This window comes from Mastigoproctus giganteus, chromosome 3 (genome assembly GCF_048544385.1).
Source record: "Mastigoproctus giganteus isolate SK-2022 chromosome 3, ASM4854438v1, whole genome shotgun sequence".
NCBI classification, from domain to species: domain Eukaryota; kingdom Metazoa; phylum Arthropoda; class Arachnida; order Uropygi; family Thelyphonidae; genus Mastigoproctus; species Mastigoproctus giganteus.
The window spans coordinates 159,278,405-159,295,875 of record NC_143577.1 but is presented as its reverse complement, the minus strand read 5'-3'; the positions used below and the strand labels follow the sequence as shown (position 1 = coordinate 159,295,875).

Here is a 17,471-nt window from a genome sequence, read left to right as displayed (position 1 = left end):
TATTATTATAACCTGCTCACATTTAGCCCCAGCCATGGTTCCAATGCATAAAGAAAGTGCCTCTCGTGCTGTAAAGCACAAACACCATACATTGTCCATAACAGATAAAGTTGAACTTCTGAAAAACTCAACAGCGGTGTGTCTGTGAGAAGTTTAACTCTGCTTAATTGTAAATTCCAGCAATTTCTCTCAGTTCCTCTTATTTTAGTAATTTTCTTTTAGCCATGCCTTTTTAGATTTTTTTTTTTTTTTTTTTTTTTACAACACACTTGTACAAACTTGCAGAAAAATACACCACAATATGATGGATAATACAGTGCGCTAGCAAACATCTTTTCACAAAATCTCTAACAATACTAACAAACTTATTGTGATGTTTGAGAGTTTATTTTATCGTAATTAGTTTTATTGCAACGCTCACCACACATGCAGTAAACTAATCACAAACGACCTTCATATGTATGCCGTAATAGTGTCACACCTATGTGGCCGACACGGCTTCTCAAGAAATAAAGTAACCTACAGGCCACGTCGGCCACATATATGCGACATAAAAAAAAGTCTTTTTTTTATATATATATATTTTAAGAGAAAAAACGACAACACTGACATTACAATATTTATTTTAGAATTACTAATCAAAAGGTAGAAGGAGGTAGTTAGCTGTTGGGTAAAATGTATGTGCTAAAATAACCACCGGTGATCCGGCAATCTCACTAATCCGGCACCCCACAGGTCCCAATGCTGCCGGATTAGTAATGGTCGACCTGTAGTAGTAATGGCAAATGGTGCAAGAAAGCAAGCTTACATAGCATCTGCAAAAAAAATAAAAATAAAAAAAAAAGTTCACCATTTCCGTATCCCCCAAGAATTTGTCCAGTTCTCCCTTGAATTTATTCAACCACCAACTTACATAACAAGAGATGAAATCCTGTTCCAACAATCAACCACCAGCTGGCTGAAGGAAACTTTCCACACATCTATCCTGCAACCATCCTTCCTCTACTACATTGTTCCTAAACTGAGGCTTCCATACCTGTATACAGTACTCAAGGTGCAGCATAACCATGGCATTAGCATTAGTAGAGGCATGTGATGCAAGAAAGCAAGCTTACGCAGCATCAGCCAAAAAAAAAAACTTCCACTTCCCCCTCAACCTCCGTTCATTGGAAATACCTGTCTAGCTGAGCCTTAAATTTATTTAGGCTATCAACCTCCACAACAAGGGATGGAAGTCTGTTCCACCAAACAACTACCTGCTGGCTAAAGGCAAATTTCCGCACATCTATTCTACATCTGTCTTTCCTCAATTTGAATTTATGCCCTCTCAGGTGATTATTCTGTGCAAGAGGAAGTATCCCATCAGCAATGAGCATACTCAAGCCATTCAAGGCTTTATACACCTCTATCAGATCACCTCGCCAGTGCCTAGTCTCCAGACACTGTAATTTGCAAAACTTAAGCCTTTCTTCGTAAGAGCAACCCTTTTTTCCATTCACTAATCTTGTTGCCCTTCTCTGTACTCGTTCCAGAAGCTCTACATCCTTCTTGAAATGAGGCCTCCAGACCTGTATACAGTACTCAGGGTGTGGCCTGACCATTGCCTTATACAAGGGAATAATCACCTCCTTATCCCTGCTAGAAAAATTCCTGTTTATCATTGACAACAGTTTATCATTCTCTACCACTGTCAGTGTAGTACCACAGAGTTGATACATTGCTCTGGGGTTGCTGTATCCCATATGTAGTGCTTTACATTTGTCAATGTTAAACTTCATTTGCCACCTCTCAGCCCATCTGCTCAACCTTTCCAGATCCTGTTGCAGCAGCATAGTGTCAGTAGTGTCCTTAACAACCCTGCCAACCTTTGTATCATCTGCAAACTTGGACATTAAGCTTGATATACCATCATCAGTAGTTTAATTTATAAATACAGAAAACAATAATGGACCCAACACTGACCCCTGAGGGACTCCACTAATAACATTAGTCCATGACGGGCAGAGTCCATTGATTACCACTCTCTGTCTTCTCCCCCTCAACCATCCCTTTATCCATAGCAGCAATTTGCCTCTAATGCCACACTGCTCCAATTTGTGCAGCAGTCTTCCATGTGCAACAGTATCAAAAGCCTTTCTAAGATCCAAGTATATAATATCAAAGTTATTCCCTGCATCCAGCTCTTTTGTGACTACATCATAGTATCCAATCAAATTGGTCAGGCAAGACTTTCCCTTAACAAAACCATGCTGTGTCCGAGCTATAACTGAAGTCTTGTCTAGATGATCCTGAAGTGCTTCTTTAACCAGTGCCTCCATTAATTTTCCTGGAACAGAAGTTAAACTCACAGGTCTATAATTACTTGTGTCAGCCTTTGATCCTCCTTTGTGAATTGGGGTCACATTTGCACACCTCCAGTGTATGGGTACCTTCCCTGAGTCCAAGGAAGCTCTCATAATTATGGCTAAGGGTTTGCTTACTTCCTTTGCTGCCTCCTTTAATATAACTGGATAGATCCCATCCACCCAGGGTACCTTTTCTATGTTTACCATCAACAATTTTTCCTCCACTTCCTCTCAGTTATTACAAAATCATCTAGCTCACTGCAAGAGTTTAACTCACTTCTGGCATTCCCCTCACTGAATAACTCCTCATGAGTGAATGTAGATGCAAAATACTCATTTAGTTTGTTAGCCACCTGATCAGGATCATCAACAGTTGAACCATCAATATCCAGTGGACCAATCTGGTTCATCCCTTTCCTTCTAGAGTTTACATAAGTAAAGAACTCTTTGTTGTTTTTCTTTGCATCCTTTGCCAAAGATTTCTCATAATCTGCCTTTGCCTGCCTAACCTCCTTTGTGACTTGGTTACAGACCAGCTTATATCTATCATAGGCTTCCATGTCACCCATTAATTTATATGTATCCCATGCATTTTTTTTTCTCTGCCATGTGTCTCATTAGTTCATGTGTGATGATCCTGAAGTGAATAAAGGCCTAAACCTTGAACAATATTTCTTAGTTGGTATGTAAAGCCTAGTAGCTTCCAAGATAAGTTCTTTGAATGCTTCCCATTTTGAATTTTCTGTTGGTAACATCATCAGTTGGTCCCACTGTATAGAATTTAAATACTGTCTCAGACCATCGTAGTCACCTTTACAAAAGCAATAACCCTTCCCTTTACTCCTGATGGTAGTTACCTCTTTGAGTAAATCCCACTTCAGCACACTGTGATCACTGCCACCTAGTGTTTCCTTTATCTGCAGATTCTTAATGCAGGAAGAATCACTACTGATAATCAAATCAAGTATATTACTCCCTCTAGTTGTCTCCCAAACATGCTGATATAGAAAACTATCCAATAAATTCACAAAAGCCTTGCTAGTGTGTGAGTGACCAATCCACAAATTCCAATCAATAACTGGATAATTAAAATCCCCCATTATAAGAATCTCTGATTTACTGGCCCACTCTATTTCCCTGTACATTTTCTTATTATACTCATCAGAGTCATTAGGCCTATAGCACACTCCTACTCTCAATTTTGATTTCCCAATGCTTATGTCACACCAGACTGACTCGACACTGCACTGTCCAGCGATGTCGACTGGCTTCACTTCCTTGAATTTTGTGTGTTTCTTAACTAATAGCATAATCCCTCCTCCCTTCCTATCCTGTGTATCCTTTCTGTAGACGTTGTATTCCCCAAATTCCAGTTCTGCATTCCTTATATCTGTGTGACACCATGTCTCTGATATCCCAACAATATCCGCCTTTGATGCTTTGAGCAATACCTCAAATTCATCAAATTTATTTACCATATGGCTTTGTACAAAGGGATAATCACCTCCATATCTTCACTACAGCCCAAGCCTTTTTCATTCTCCATTATCCTCAGTGTAGTACCACATAGTTGATAAGTTTCTTTGGGATTCTGCTACCCATTTGCATTTGTCAATGTTAAACTTCAACTGGCATTTCCAGCCCATCGACACAATTTCCCTATATCTTCTTGCAATAGTTCACCCTGATGACTGTCGTTAACCACTCTGCCAACATTTGTTGGCAGAGTGTTTAACGTGTGGCTCTGTCTACCCTTCAAACGTAGGCATTCAGCCTATCAATATCATTAATAAATGTTGAATACAACAAATGGCCCAACGCTGAACCCTGGAGAACTCCACTAATAACATTATTCCATGAAGATCAGCACCCATTGATAATCACTTTTTCTTCCACTTAACCATCCCTTTATCCATAGCAATTACTTTCCCTTAATGGCACATTGCTCCAGTTTGTACAGCAGTCTTTTATGTGCAACAGGAGGATTTTAATTTCCCAGATATTGACTTGAACTTGTGATTTGGTCACTCGCAACTCACAAGTTCCAGGTGGATTTATTAGATAATTGTTTTCTACAGCAGCATGTTTGGGAGGCAATGAGAGGGAGTAATACTTGTGATCTGATTATCAGTAGTGATTATTCATGCATTAAGAATCTGCAGATAAAGGAACCACTAGGTGGCAGTGATCAGTGTGCTGATGTGGGATATGCTTAAAGAGGTAACTACCATCAGGGGTAAAGAGAAGGATTTTTACTTTTGTAAAGGTGACTACGGTGGTCTGAGACTGTTTTTAAATTCTATACAGTGAGACCAACTGATGTTACCAACAGCAAATTCTAAATGGGAAGCATTCAAAGAATTAATCTTGGACGCTACTAGGCTTTTCATACCAACTAAGAAATATTATTCAAAGTTTAGGGCTAAATGGATGTCAGATGAACTAATGAGATATGTGACAGAGAAGAAAAATGCATGGGATACATATAATTTAACAGGTGACACCTGTTAATTTATAACAGAAGCCTATGGTAGATATAAGCTGGTCTGTAATCAAATGACAAAGGTTAGGCAGGCAAAGGCAGATTACAAGAAATCTTTGGCAAAGAATGCTAAGAAAAACAGCAAAGAGTTCCTTACTTATGTAAATTCTAGAAGGAAAGATGAATCGGTGGTTCAACTGTTGATGATCCTGCTCAGGTAGCTAACAAACTGAATGAGTATTTTTGCATCAACATTTACACATGAGTTATTCAGGTAGTAGAATGCCAGAGGCGTATTAAACTCTGACAGTGAGCTAAATGATTTTGTAATAACTGAGAGCAAAGTGGAGCAGAAATTGTTCAAAATAAACATAAGAAATGCACCGAGGGTGGATGAGATCTATTAAAGGAGGCAGCAAAGGAAATAAGCAAACACTTAACTATAATTATGAGAGCTTCCTTGGACCCAGGGCAGGTACCCATGGACTGGAGATTTCCAAATGTGACCTCAATTCATTAGCATTAGTAGGGCATATAATGCAAGAAAGCAAGCTTATATAGCATCAGCCAAAATAAAAAAAAAAAACACCCTTCCCATTTCATCCATCCATTCACTCGAAATGTTTGTCTAGCTCTGCCTTGAACTTATTTAAGTTGCTTACCTCCAGTGTTCCAACTATCAAACACCTGCTGGCTAAAGGCGAATTTCTGCACATTTATCCTACAATTGTCTTTCCTCGATTTGAATTTATGCTCCTTCAGGTGAGTAATCTGAGCAAGAGGAAGAATCCCATTGGCATTGAGCTTGAACAATCCATTCAATCCTTATACATCTTAATTATAAAATCATAAAGGAGGATTAAAAGGCGACACAAGTAATTACAGATCTGTTAGTTTAACTTCTGTTCCGAGGAAATTAATGGAGGCACTGGTTAAGGAAGCGCTGCAGGATCATCTAGACAAGACTTCAGTTATAGTTTGAACAAAACGTGTTTGTTAAGGGGAAGTCTTGTCTGACCAATTTGATTGGATACTATGATATGGTCACAAAGGAACTGGATGCAAAGAATAATTTTGATATCACGGACTCTCGATTAACCGGGACACTTCAAGATTCCAAATAAAAAATTTTAAAAAAAATAAATAAATCCACCAGAAATCATAAAATTCAAGTAGTAATAAATAGAATAGGTATAAACAGATGTTTTGCAAGTTGCAGCCCCTACTGTCTGTCTTCACACCCGCTGCTAAAAAAAAAAGAAAAAAAGAAAGAAAGAGAGAGAGAGAGAGACCAAATGTTTCGTTTTTGTTTTAGTGCGTTGTGCCAATTGTTGTGCTCCAACCCACCACAAAAGGACAAATTTTGTTTTGTTATGCATGTCAGAACTTTTTTTTTTCATTATAACTTTATTTTGTTTAGAAATCTCGAAGGAAGGAAGCTTTCATAATTATGGCTAAGGGTTGCTAACTTCCTTTGCTACTTCCTTTAATAACTGGATAGATCCTATCCACTCCAGGAGCTTTTCTTATGTTCAATTTCAAGAATTTCTCCTCCACTTTGCTCTCAGTTATGACAAAATCATTTAGCTCCCTGCCAGAGTTTGATAAACTTCTGTCATTCACCTCCCTGAATAACTCCTCATGTGTGAATGTAGATGCAAAATTCTCATTCAGTTTGTCAGCTACCTCAGCAGATGCCTCAACAATTTAACTGTCGATGTTAAGTGGACCAATCTGATTTATCCCCTTCCTTCTAGAGTTTACATAAGTAAAGAAGTCTTTACTGTTTTTCTTTGCATCGTTTGTGAAAGATTTCTCATAATCTGCCTTTTCTTTGACTCTGACGAATACAATGAACAACTGTACAGGAAAATAGAGAGGGCCAGTGACTAACCCACAAGTTCCAGTCTATATCTTGGAGGTTAATTCCCCCATTATAAGACTATCTGATTTACTGGCTCCCTTTATTTCTCTGTGCAGTTATTCATTGTACTCATCAGAGTCATTAGGCCTATAAAACACTCATTCTCTCAATTTGGTTTTCCCAGTGCTTATGTCACACCAAACTTCAATTATTCAATATAAGAAACTATTAAACTGATATTGAAGATGGTTCATCCCTAATTAATTAATATTTTTCCTTAATGGTTTGACAGCTATAAAAAAATTAATTTCCTTCAAAAGATTTCATATAGAGACAGAACACTGAATCGAATGTGATATCCAGGATATCACCAAGTAACAAGATATGGTAGAAGTTACAGCATTCTGTATAATTATTTTTTGGTTTTCAAGTCTGTTCTTAAAATTGAATAGCAAAATTTTTCTTCACACATTGAATTAAGGCTGCAAGTCTTGTGCTCACAGAAGATTGTATTTATGATAAATACTCATAATGAAACCACCGCCATCTGATACAAAAAGATAGACTATTTTTTTTTAATATGTAAAATCTAATCTTATCTAGTTTACATGTTAAGTTTTCTCCATTACGCTTTCTCAACTTATTATAGACTAGATTTAATGTATATTTCTCATTCAATATATACTTGATTATTTCTCAACATTCAGAAATTACTACGTATTGAATAGCTCTGAAAGTTAAAACAACTGTATTAATTATAAACATCTGCAGATGTTCCTTTTGCTGACTTTTTATTGTGATGTATCATTGGTAGTGACATTTTTTTACAATTTTATCACTTTTTTTTTTTAAACTTTTGTGTTGTAATTAGTTACTAACATTTACTGCAGTTACCTAAAATAATCCTAAGCATAATTACAAAAAAGGAATTTTGCTGTACGCACATTATTTGTGATTTTCTTTTGTTTTTACAAAGGGTGATTATTTAATTTAGGGACTAGTGCAAGATCTTATCTTAATTGTCATCATCTGAATCTTCTGTGAGTTCTCCTTCTCAAAATACTCTCCCTTGAACTTTACACACTTTCACCACCATCGTACCCACATATTAAATGCTTCTTGCAAGTCATTTTTTGAAAGATTGCAAATTGTTTCCATTGTGGCTCTGTGAGCATCGTTGTTGGATGCAGAATACTTGCCTTTCACAGCTTGCTTCCGGTGTGGAAACAGGAAGAAATCACACAGGGCTAAGTTCGAAGCTTGCAGATGATACAAAGGTTGGCAGGGTTGTTAATGACAGTAATGGTAGTGTGTTGCTGCATCAGGATATAGAAAATTTGGGAAGATAGGCTGAGAAGTTTAACATTGACAAATGCAAAGTACTGCACATGGGTAGAAGTAACCCCAGAGGAACATACCAACTGTGTGGTACTACACTTAGGGTGGTAGAAAATGAAAAAGATCTGGGAGTAATTGTGCAGTCAGATATGAAGTTTTCTAAACAATGCAGCAGACTGCAAGAGCAGGTCATGGGGTTTTGTCAATAATATACAGGAATTTTGCTAGCAGGGAAAAGAAGGTGATTGTCCCTCTGTATAAGGCAATGGTCAGGCCATGCCTTGACTACTGCGTACAGGTCTGTAGGCCTCATTTTAGGAAGGATGTAGATTTGCTTGAGCGTGTAGAGAGAAGGGCAACAAGATTGGTGAGGGGAATGGAGAGGCTTAAATTCTGCAAATTGCAATGGCTGGAGACTAGGTGCCTGTGAGGTTGTTGTTGTTGTTATTTGGTTTTTAGGAGCATTAGCAACTAAGGCCATATTGCTCCAGGATATGCAGTGGTCATTTTCTGATCTTTCTGCATCCTCCGTATTTGGTGGTGACGGGCTCGAACCCCGGTCTAATCAAGAAGCGTGTGCAACGCTCTGCTGCTCCTTCCCACCTGGCTACGGAGGTGCCACCTGTGAGGTGATCTGATTGAGGTGTATAAGGCCTTGAATGGGTTGAGCACGCTGAATTCTGATGGGATTCTTCCACTTGTTCAGATTACGAACCTAAGGGGGCATAAATTCAAATTGAGGAAAGACAGCTGTAGAATAGAATAGATGTGCGGAGATTTGCCTTTAGTCAGCGGGTGGTTAATTGCTGGAACAAACTTCCATCTGTTGTGGAAGTTGATAGGTTAAATAAATTTAAGGAGGATCTGGACAAACATTTAGAGGGAATGGTTGTGTCAATTATTTTTTTTTTTTTTGGCTGACACTACATAAGCTCATTCGCTTGCTTTCTTGTGTCACATGCCACTAATTCTACTATAAGGGGGATTTGGCAGAACCTCTGCACCTATGGCAGTGATATCACTGGCTGCCCATATTAGCCTTGTGGGGCCTGGCATTGTCTTGATGGAAAAACCACTTCACATTGGAAAGCTCTTGACATTTCTCACGAATGGCCCAGTGAAGTTTGACTCTGAGAACCTCAGAGTATGCATCCTTATTCATAGTTTCACGAGGCATAAAATGTGTAACAAGATGCCTTTTGTGTCAAAAAACACAAGAACTATTTGTTTGTCAGCCAAACAAGAAGCTTGAAATTTCTTAGGTCTTTTTGAATCAGAATGCTTTCTTTCACTCGACTGTTGTTTTTTCTCTGGATCATAGTGAAAAATCCAAGTTTCATCACCAGTCACTATTCAATTTAAGAAGATTTGACCCTTTGTTTCAAAACAATCAGGCATTTCTTTGCACAAGTCTACTCTTTGCTGTTTTTGTTCTGGAGTCAAATTTTGTGGAATCCAGCAGGCACAGATTAACACATTTTCAGGTTATCTTTCACAATACTGTGAGCACTACCATATGAAATGGACATTCTAACAGCTAATTTATGAAGTGTAATTTATATGTCTTCATCCAAGATTTCCTGGACTTTTGTGATTTGCTCAGGAGTTGTGGAGGAAGGCTGACCAGGTCTTGGGCCATCAGCAACAGACTCATGGCATTAACTGAATCGCTTGTGCCATTTAAATATGGCCATCCTACCAAGACACTCAATACCATATGCTTCATTCATCTCTTTAACTGTTTCCAATGCATTTAAACCCCATCTGACACGATAATGAATCACATATCACTGTTCATTCTGTGTCCGACATAAAACTTTCTTCAAAATGATTGTCATTGACACGGAGCTAAAAAATATCTCTTCACGCAACACTAGCTTAACAAGTACTGGCCTGTGCATCTGCCCAGTAGTAATCAGGGAGAGTGCACCAGTCTGCGAATTAAATGATCACATCTCATATATTAAATTAGTGTGGCCAAACATATCTGCTATTGAAAGTGTCCATTATATAGACATAAACACATTACAAAAGCCTACCTTGGGACTGGAAGAAATAATGACATTAGTGAGCAGGAATTTGATTTATTAATGAGGGTTGTTTACTATTCAGAGATGTCCATTAATGGAACTTTTGCTGTACAAAATGACGTCAGTGCCTGCATTGAATTATAGCCTTTCAGTCATACATCCCATACATTTATATTATATTATATTATACATATTTATATGTATATGATCATTTAGCGTATATAGTATTGTTAACTAGAAAAATATTAATTTATAAAAATATTAAAGCTAAACCCTCATCGATTAGCTGCATTACAGTATTTTGATTTAGAAACATTGTCTTACAAACAAGAATTTTTGATAAGACAAACTTGATATTTTTATTAAAGCTCTGTCTTAAAACTTTTGCTAAACCACACACCAATGGTGCAGTACGTTTGAAAGTTGAATGAATGAAGAACTTGCACCGGTTATGTATTTAGCATCTGTTGTACATAGAGATATAATATAATACAGTATTATAGTTTTGATGCTTTTTTTTTTTTTTTATTATTGTTATTATTTTCTTTTTAATCTAGCATCTGGTCAGGCATGAACTTTCATGAGAGCAAGAGGTTGAAAATTGGCTAGGGCAATTAATAAATGATTAGTAATAATTTTACCATTTATTCCTGGTTATTTAAGTGTTGTATACAACTATTTTAGCATAATCTAGCATCTGGTCAGGCATGAACTTTCATGAGAGCAAGAGGTTGAAAATTGGCTAGGGCAATTAATAAATGATTAGTAATAATTTTACCATTTATTCCTGGTTATTTAAGTGTTGTATACAACTATTTTAGCATGATGATGGGAACAACAGTGTAGTTGGGCACATTGTACCACCAACTCTGCCTAACATAGAAAATACTTTACCTGATATTTATCCTGCAGTATGGTCCATCATTATTATTACAACTGATAAGTTTCAGAAAAGAAAAACTTCAAATAAATAAACATTGTCTTAGTAGCAATACTGCTTCATGCACTTTGCTACCAGCACTTCTCTAGAATGTTAGATTTTAAAAATTCAGTGAGATCTGAGTCCCAGTATTGCTGAATTCATGAGGTTCTACTGTAATACTCATTTTCTAAATTACAAATGTTATGTAAAGGGTATTTATTTATGAAAGAATAAACATCCTTAGGTTGCATTTATTACTTTAATTCTGTAATAAAGGCAACCCTGAAACTATGAGAAATTAAAAATTATTCAAATTGAGTAATTAAAAATTATTCAGAATAATTCAGAATTTTTAATTATATAGAATAATTAAAAATTATTCAAATTATTCAATTATTCATAAGTAAACACAAAACAAATAAATTCTAGTTGCCCACTTTTAAACTGCTTATACTCTGTTATTAATCTTGGTAACACAGAGATAACCCAGATTATATCTATTAGATTGTATTTTTTTATGAAACCTCAACATGGAAAATATTAGAATTTATAGCACTTAGTACAGCACATGAGTTGAAAGGTGACGACAGGAGATACTTTTTGATCAGATTTGAATTTCTGTAGATTGTAATTTTTGAGTAATAATTGTGAAGGAAAGTTGTTCCAGAAAACTGGAGTGGGGGATGGGATGAATAAGAAAAAAATTATTTCTGTAAATTTAGTTAGAAAAAGAATGAGTGTTGACTGGTTCCAGCATGAGTTTGGACTGGTTTGGAAGTGAACAGGAGAATTACAGATGTCAATTCAGTATTTATAAGCAGTAGAAACTGAATGTCTATAATATACAGCATCAGCAAAAAAAAACATTTCCCACGTCACCTGTCTAATCCCTTGAATAATTTTTCTAATTCCTTCTTAAATTTATTCAAACTGCCTGCTTCCACAGTACAAAATAGAAGTTTGTTCCAACAAACAAGTACCCACTGACTAAAAGCAAAATTTCACATTTCTATTCTGCAACCATTCTTTTTCAATTTAAATTTATGGTCTCCCCCATGTGTATTTTCTGAGAAAGAGTAAAGATATCATCAACATATGGCTTACTTGATCCATTCAGTCTTTAACAGCTCAATCAGATCTTGCAGGTACCTAGTTTCCAGATGCTGCAGTTTGCAAAAGTGAAGTTTTTTTTTGGTAATAGAACCATTTTGTTCCCCTCCCTAATCTCGTTGCTCTTCTCTGCATTCATTCCAGCAGATCCACATCCTTCCTAAAATGAGGCTTCTGGACCTGTATTGTAGTACTTGAGGTATGGCCTTACACAGTAGAATAATCACCTGCTTATCCTTGCTATAAAAATTTCTGTATATCATTGACAGACCTAATGAGTTGTTCTACCAGCCCATCTGCACTGGTCAGAGAACTTCTGGTCTGCCTGCACAGATGCCAACAGGTTTTTTTTTCTTCACAACCTTGAGTGTAGAAATAGTTTAGAACGTCAGAGGGATTTTGGTAGGATAACCCAAGATGTGCTAACAATATTCCATGGTACAGCAAATTTGTGATTGTACAGAGTGAGTAGTTGTTTAGAAGAGCAATTCCAAAAAGAAAACTTTTTTTTTTTTTGTAAGACAGGACTGAATTTTAAAAGGGTAGAAGTTAAATTTATTTTCTTCTCCCCATTGCAGAATTGGCCTTTAAGGAATATGTATGAGTGGCGGAGAGCAAACTTTCTGAAACTAAGAGGTATGTAGTGTGCAGTAATCGCCAAAACTATGAATAAGATATTGAGTCACTGGAAGGAAGTCATTCTGACTTTTCCCCTTTAATGGAAAAGTTAAAACGACTTCCTAGCAGCACTGTCTCCCACAGACAGTTACTATTTCCCATAGAGTTAGTATTATATCACACAAAAGAGCAGTTAGAGAGAACTGGCTGCTTGATTGGAAAAAACATTTGACAGTCTGTAAGATGGAAGTTTGTTTAGGAAACCTTAATGCTAGACATGATCAAAAGCTGCTTAATTTTCACCAAACTTTTCCATTAAATTTCTCTAAAGATGACATCAGCCAGTTTGTCAACACTGAATCAACCCATATTGGCAATCATTTATCTTATGGAGGGCTTGAGATTTAAGAATTGGCAGTTGATGAATTTTTCCATTGCTTTAGGGAGAGAGAAAGAGGTAAGTATAATGGTACAATAGGGGGGGGTTTCCCTTTATAGAAATTGGGTGAATATGAGCCGGTTCATATGTGGCAGGAAAAACACCAGTGGAATAAGAAAATGGAAAGGACAGAAGAGGAGCAAGTTTAGCAGCACAGCTTTTGAGAACAGGAGGAAGAATTCCTTCAGGATCTGGAGCTTTCTTGCTATCAAGGTTGTCTAGAATTCTGCTATAACATCTTCTAGTTGGAAGACCACAGATGTTGAGTAGAATGCGTTTGGTATGGTAGAAGGTGACATACCAAGATCATCAGTACAACAATTAAAAAAGAAAAGTAGGATTATGGTAAGTCAGCTTTTAGCTGAGGATGTAATAGAATCATCAAGTTGCAACCGAGGTGGTAGTATAAATGTATGAATGTTGCAGCCAATAGTTTTGGCAAGGGACCAGAGTGCTTGATTACTCTTTGGACAAAAAGCAAGTTTTTTACTCTTGGCCTATTCAAAATCTAGTTTTGATTGATTAATAGCTGCATTACAATTGTTGCAGGCTTTGGTGTAGGCAGAAAATGAAGCTGCAGATTTGGTCACAAGTCAGTTGTGATATGCTACATCTTTAACAGCCTTGGTGCATTTTTTGGAAATTTAAGTAAAGGATGAGATTTTAAGGTGGAATAAAGGATTTCATCTCTATGAGAATAATTTCATTGACATGATCTGAGCAAACATCGGGATCAGGAGATTAAAACAGTAATCTAACCAAGGAAAAGAAAAATAGAACTCGATCATCCCATTTTGCATTCTTGTAATGCCAACAACACAAGGCTGAGAATGGCCATGAAAGAGAAGGCTCCATTGGAGAAGAGACCATCATCAAGTTGTGATCTGAGGTTCCTAGAGGACTGCTAACATTGACTGTGCATTTTGAAGAGTTGTTTGTGAGGGGAAAAAAATCAAAAGTATTGGATGTGTGTGGTTAGGATTGTATGATATCAGGTTAGGATGAATGAAAAAGCTGAGTAAGGTCATTAGTATTTGCAAGAGTGTGGATATCTCAATGAGCTGAAGTTAAAGAAATTGCCTCACTGTTACTGAGACTAGAGCATATAGAGTTTCAAAGAAATGAAGTCAGAAAGTTCAGAGTGATTAGTTGAGTTGGAAGAAAAATAGAGGAAACAGATGAATTTGACAGAATGGAGTAGAGAGAGAATGAGTGAGTAGATATTCCAGATGAGGCAGTCTTTAAGAAGGAATATTGAGCAGACATGTATACAAATATAGCTTTAAAGGAAGAATTGTACAGAAAATAATTAGGGCAACCAAGATTGAGTAGTCTCTGAGGCAACTGATAATCGATATTCCATCAGAGAATGTATTTAGGGTTTGGCAGACTGCAAGTGGAAACAGCCATCATTGAGATTGAAACTGAGAATTGTGTATATTTGTGAAATTAAATGAGGAAGTTTTTTTAGAGATTTAGAGCTTTTTGCAGCTACATTTGTTCTATTACTTTGACTATTTATGATGCATTTGGTAAGGGGGTAACATATATGAGTGCAGTAGCGCTGCGTTCCTATGTGCCACCAGTAACCAGAATAAAATTTGCCGCCCTTAAATGTTGAATACTGATAAGCGTTAACCAATTGGAAAACAATATCAAAAGAAATTTTGGCGGCCACTTGAACTGTCGCCTGTAAGCAACGCTTACTTCACCTACCCACTTGCGGCGGTTCTGTATGAGTGAAATCCATTTAGAACATGGCCACTGTTGAAATTCAAACAGCCATAGCTCTGTAAACATTTAGAATAAATATATGACTTTCAAGCCTACATTTTTGGATATGCTTTACATGCAGCAAGAATATATCCAGTTACTTGATAAAATGTGACCTCAACACTGAATCCTGCATATACCCTGCTTTGCCAGCTGGTGAGTTCCTCAGTCACTAGCCAGAAGGTAGATGCAATGAGTTGTACACTAGCCAGTCTGGATGCCTTATAGTGAGTTACCAATAGGTTCAGTCCAGTCTTGTGGCCAGCATGTGAAAACCATTTTAAAGCTGTATTGAAATTTAAAGAATATTTGATCTTGCCATGATGGCCATTATAACCTCCAATGATATTACTTATACTGCATGATAGAAGAGATGGGGGGTTGCTGGAGCTTTTCTCTAAGGACTAAACATGAGTTTTTGCCACTTCAAATAAGCAAGTGGTGGTATTGCACCAGTTATTGAGAGTCATCTACCACTTAATATTGCCTAGCAATAGTATTAGTAGAGGCGTATGATGAAAGAAAGCAATCTTATACAGCATCAGCCAAAAAAAAAAAAAAAAAACCCCTTCCCATTTCACCCATACATTCACTCCAAATTTTTGTCCAATTCTGCCTTGCATTTATTCAAGCTGTCACCTCCACGACAACAGATGGAAGTTTGTTCCAGCAATCAACCACCCGCTGGCTAAAGGAAAATTTCCACACATCTATTCTACAACTGTCTTTCCTCAGTTTGAATGTCCCCTCTGAGCAAGAGGAAGAATCCCATCAGCATTTCTCAAACCATTCAAGGTCTTAAACACCTCAATCAGATCACCTTGCAGGTGCGTAGTCTCCAGACGCTGCAATTTGGAGAATTTAAGCCTTTCTTCATAACAGCAACCCTTTGTTCCATTCACCAATCTTGTTGCCCTTCTTGGTACTTCTTCCAGCAGCTCTACATCCTTCCTAAAATTAGGCCTCCAAACCTGTATACAGTACTCAAGGTGTGGCCTGACCATTGCCTTATAAAGGCGGGACAATTACTTCCGTATCCCAGATAGCAAAATTCCTGTATATCATTGACAAGACACCATGAGATATTCTTGCCGACTGTCTGCACTCCTCAGAATACATCATATCTGATTGCAAAGAAACCCCAGGTCTTTTTCATTCTCCCTCTACCCAGAGTATAGTACCACACAGTTGATATTTTACTCTGGGGTTACTGCTACCCATATGCAGTACTTTACATTTGCCATTGTTAAACTTCAGTTGCCACCTCTCACCCCATCTGCTCAACTTTTCTAGATCCTGTTAGCATTTGCTGGAGTTGCAAAATCTTTTCCAGCACGTGGATAATCTCGTTCTCCTGCCTAGCGACACAGTGAGTCATCCATTCCTTTGTGTTCAATGCCACAGCTTGATCATTGCTTATGTAGATTTACACTGGATGGCTATCTTCAGTATACTGAATGCAGTCTTTCAATCCATGCATATGGGTGGACATGGTCCATAACTGTCCCACCAATGTGAAAGTGCAAGTAGAGGATTTTGTTAAAGCAGAACAACTGAAATTCAGTCCACTGACTCCCAGGTAGCAAGCCTCAGGAAATAAGTTATAAAAGGTCCTTTTAATATCCCAGAACCTTAATGCCTAGAACCAAGTTTGTTTACTTTCGGTATGCAGATAAATTCTACTTTGTTATCATTGAGTTACAGTACGTAGCTTTTTTTTTTACTATATAATAAACTGAACTTGAAATCGCATGTCCACAAATGTTTTCACATTGTTTGTTTTTTGCAAATAAAAATAAATGTTGTTGTTTTAACAAAGTATTATCTGAATCTTTATCAGTTTGTATATATTTTTCATATTAATTTATGATAACTGTAATGAATAGAAGAATTTAACTGGTATAAATTATTTCTACAGGTTGTATTACCAGCAATGTATTTTATCCCAGATGGCTCAGGCAGAAAGTTTGAAGATAGTTTGGATGCTATATATCAGATTTCAAATTCCCCTTCCCTACTTATCTTCAGTATTGTCTATCTGGTTTCTATTGCTCTTTATAATTATTTTGGCCTTGCAGTAACAAAATCTCTAACTGGTAATAATTTTAATATTTCAAATGAATTAAACTTCTCTTATTTATATTTTGCATGTTTCCTTCTTTTGATTTCTTATGTTTTGAAAAGTGAAGTCTAAATAATTAAGTTTAATATAGCACATTATAACTATAGTAATGTGTTTCTTGAAAGGGATGTTTATCACATAGGTCTAAATAATGATGCAAGTTACTCCACTACATTGTTATTGAAACCATTTATTTCCACAAATATACTTATAGGATACAATACACAGTGTTCCAAAAGTGTGTGCATGCAATTCTGGGGAGTATTGTATGGACAAAAATAAATAAAAAAAGTCTTGTGTGTCCAGTTCTGAGCAGATATGGAACTATGGCTGTTTGAATTTTAAAAAACAGTTTGAAGTTCTGAATGATAATAAATTATAAAAAAAATAAGTAAATATAAGCAGAGATATAATGGTTTTATTGCCTA

General features: G+C 36.8%; 1 protein-coding gene across 4 annotated transcripts in view; it reads left to right on the top strand.

Moving 5' to 3' along the window:
* LOC150088358 (solute carrier family 35 member F6-like) overlaps positions 1-17,471 on the top strand; it is a 329,560-nt gene that overhangs the window by 250,386 nt on the left and 61,703 nt on the right. For all 4 annotated transcript variants that reach the window (XM_090370737.1, XM_090370736.1, XM_090370735.1 and 1 more), the window contains one exon: positions 16,840-17,017. In XM_090370737.1, coding sequence (XP_090226863.1) covers positions 16,840-17,017 — 178 coding nt within the window. The remainder of the gene's footprint in view (positions 1-16,839; positions 17,018-17,471) is intronic.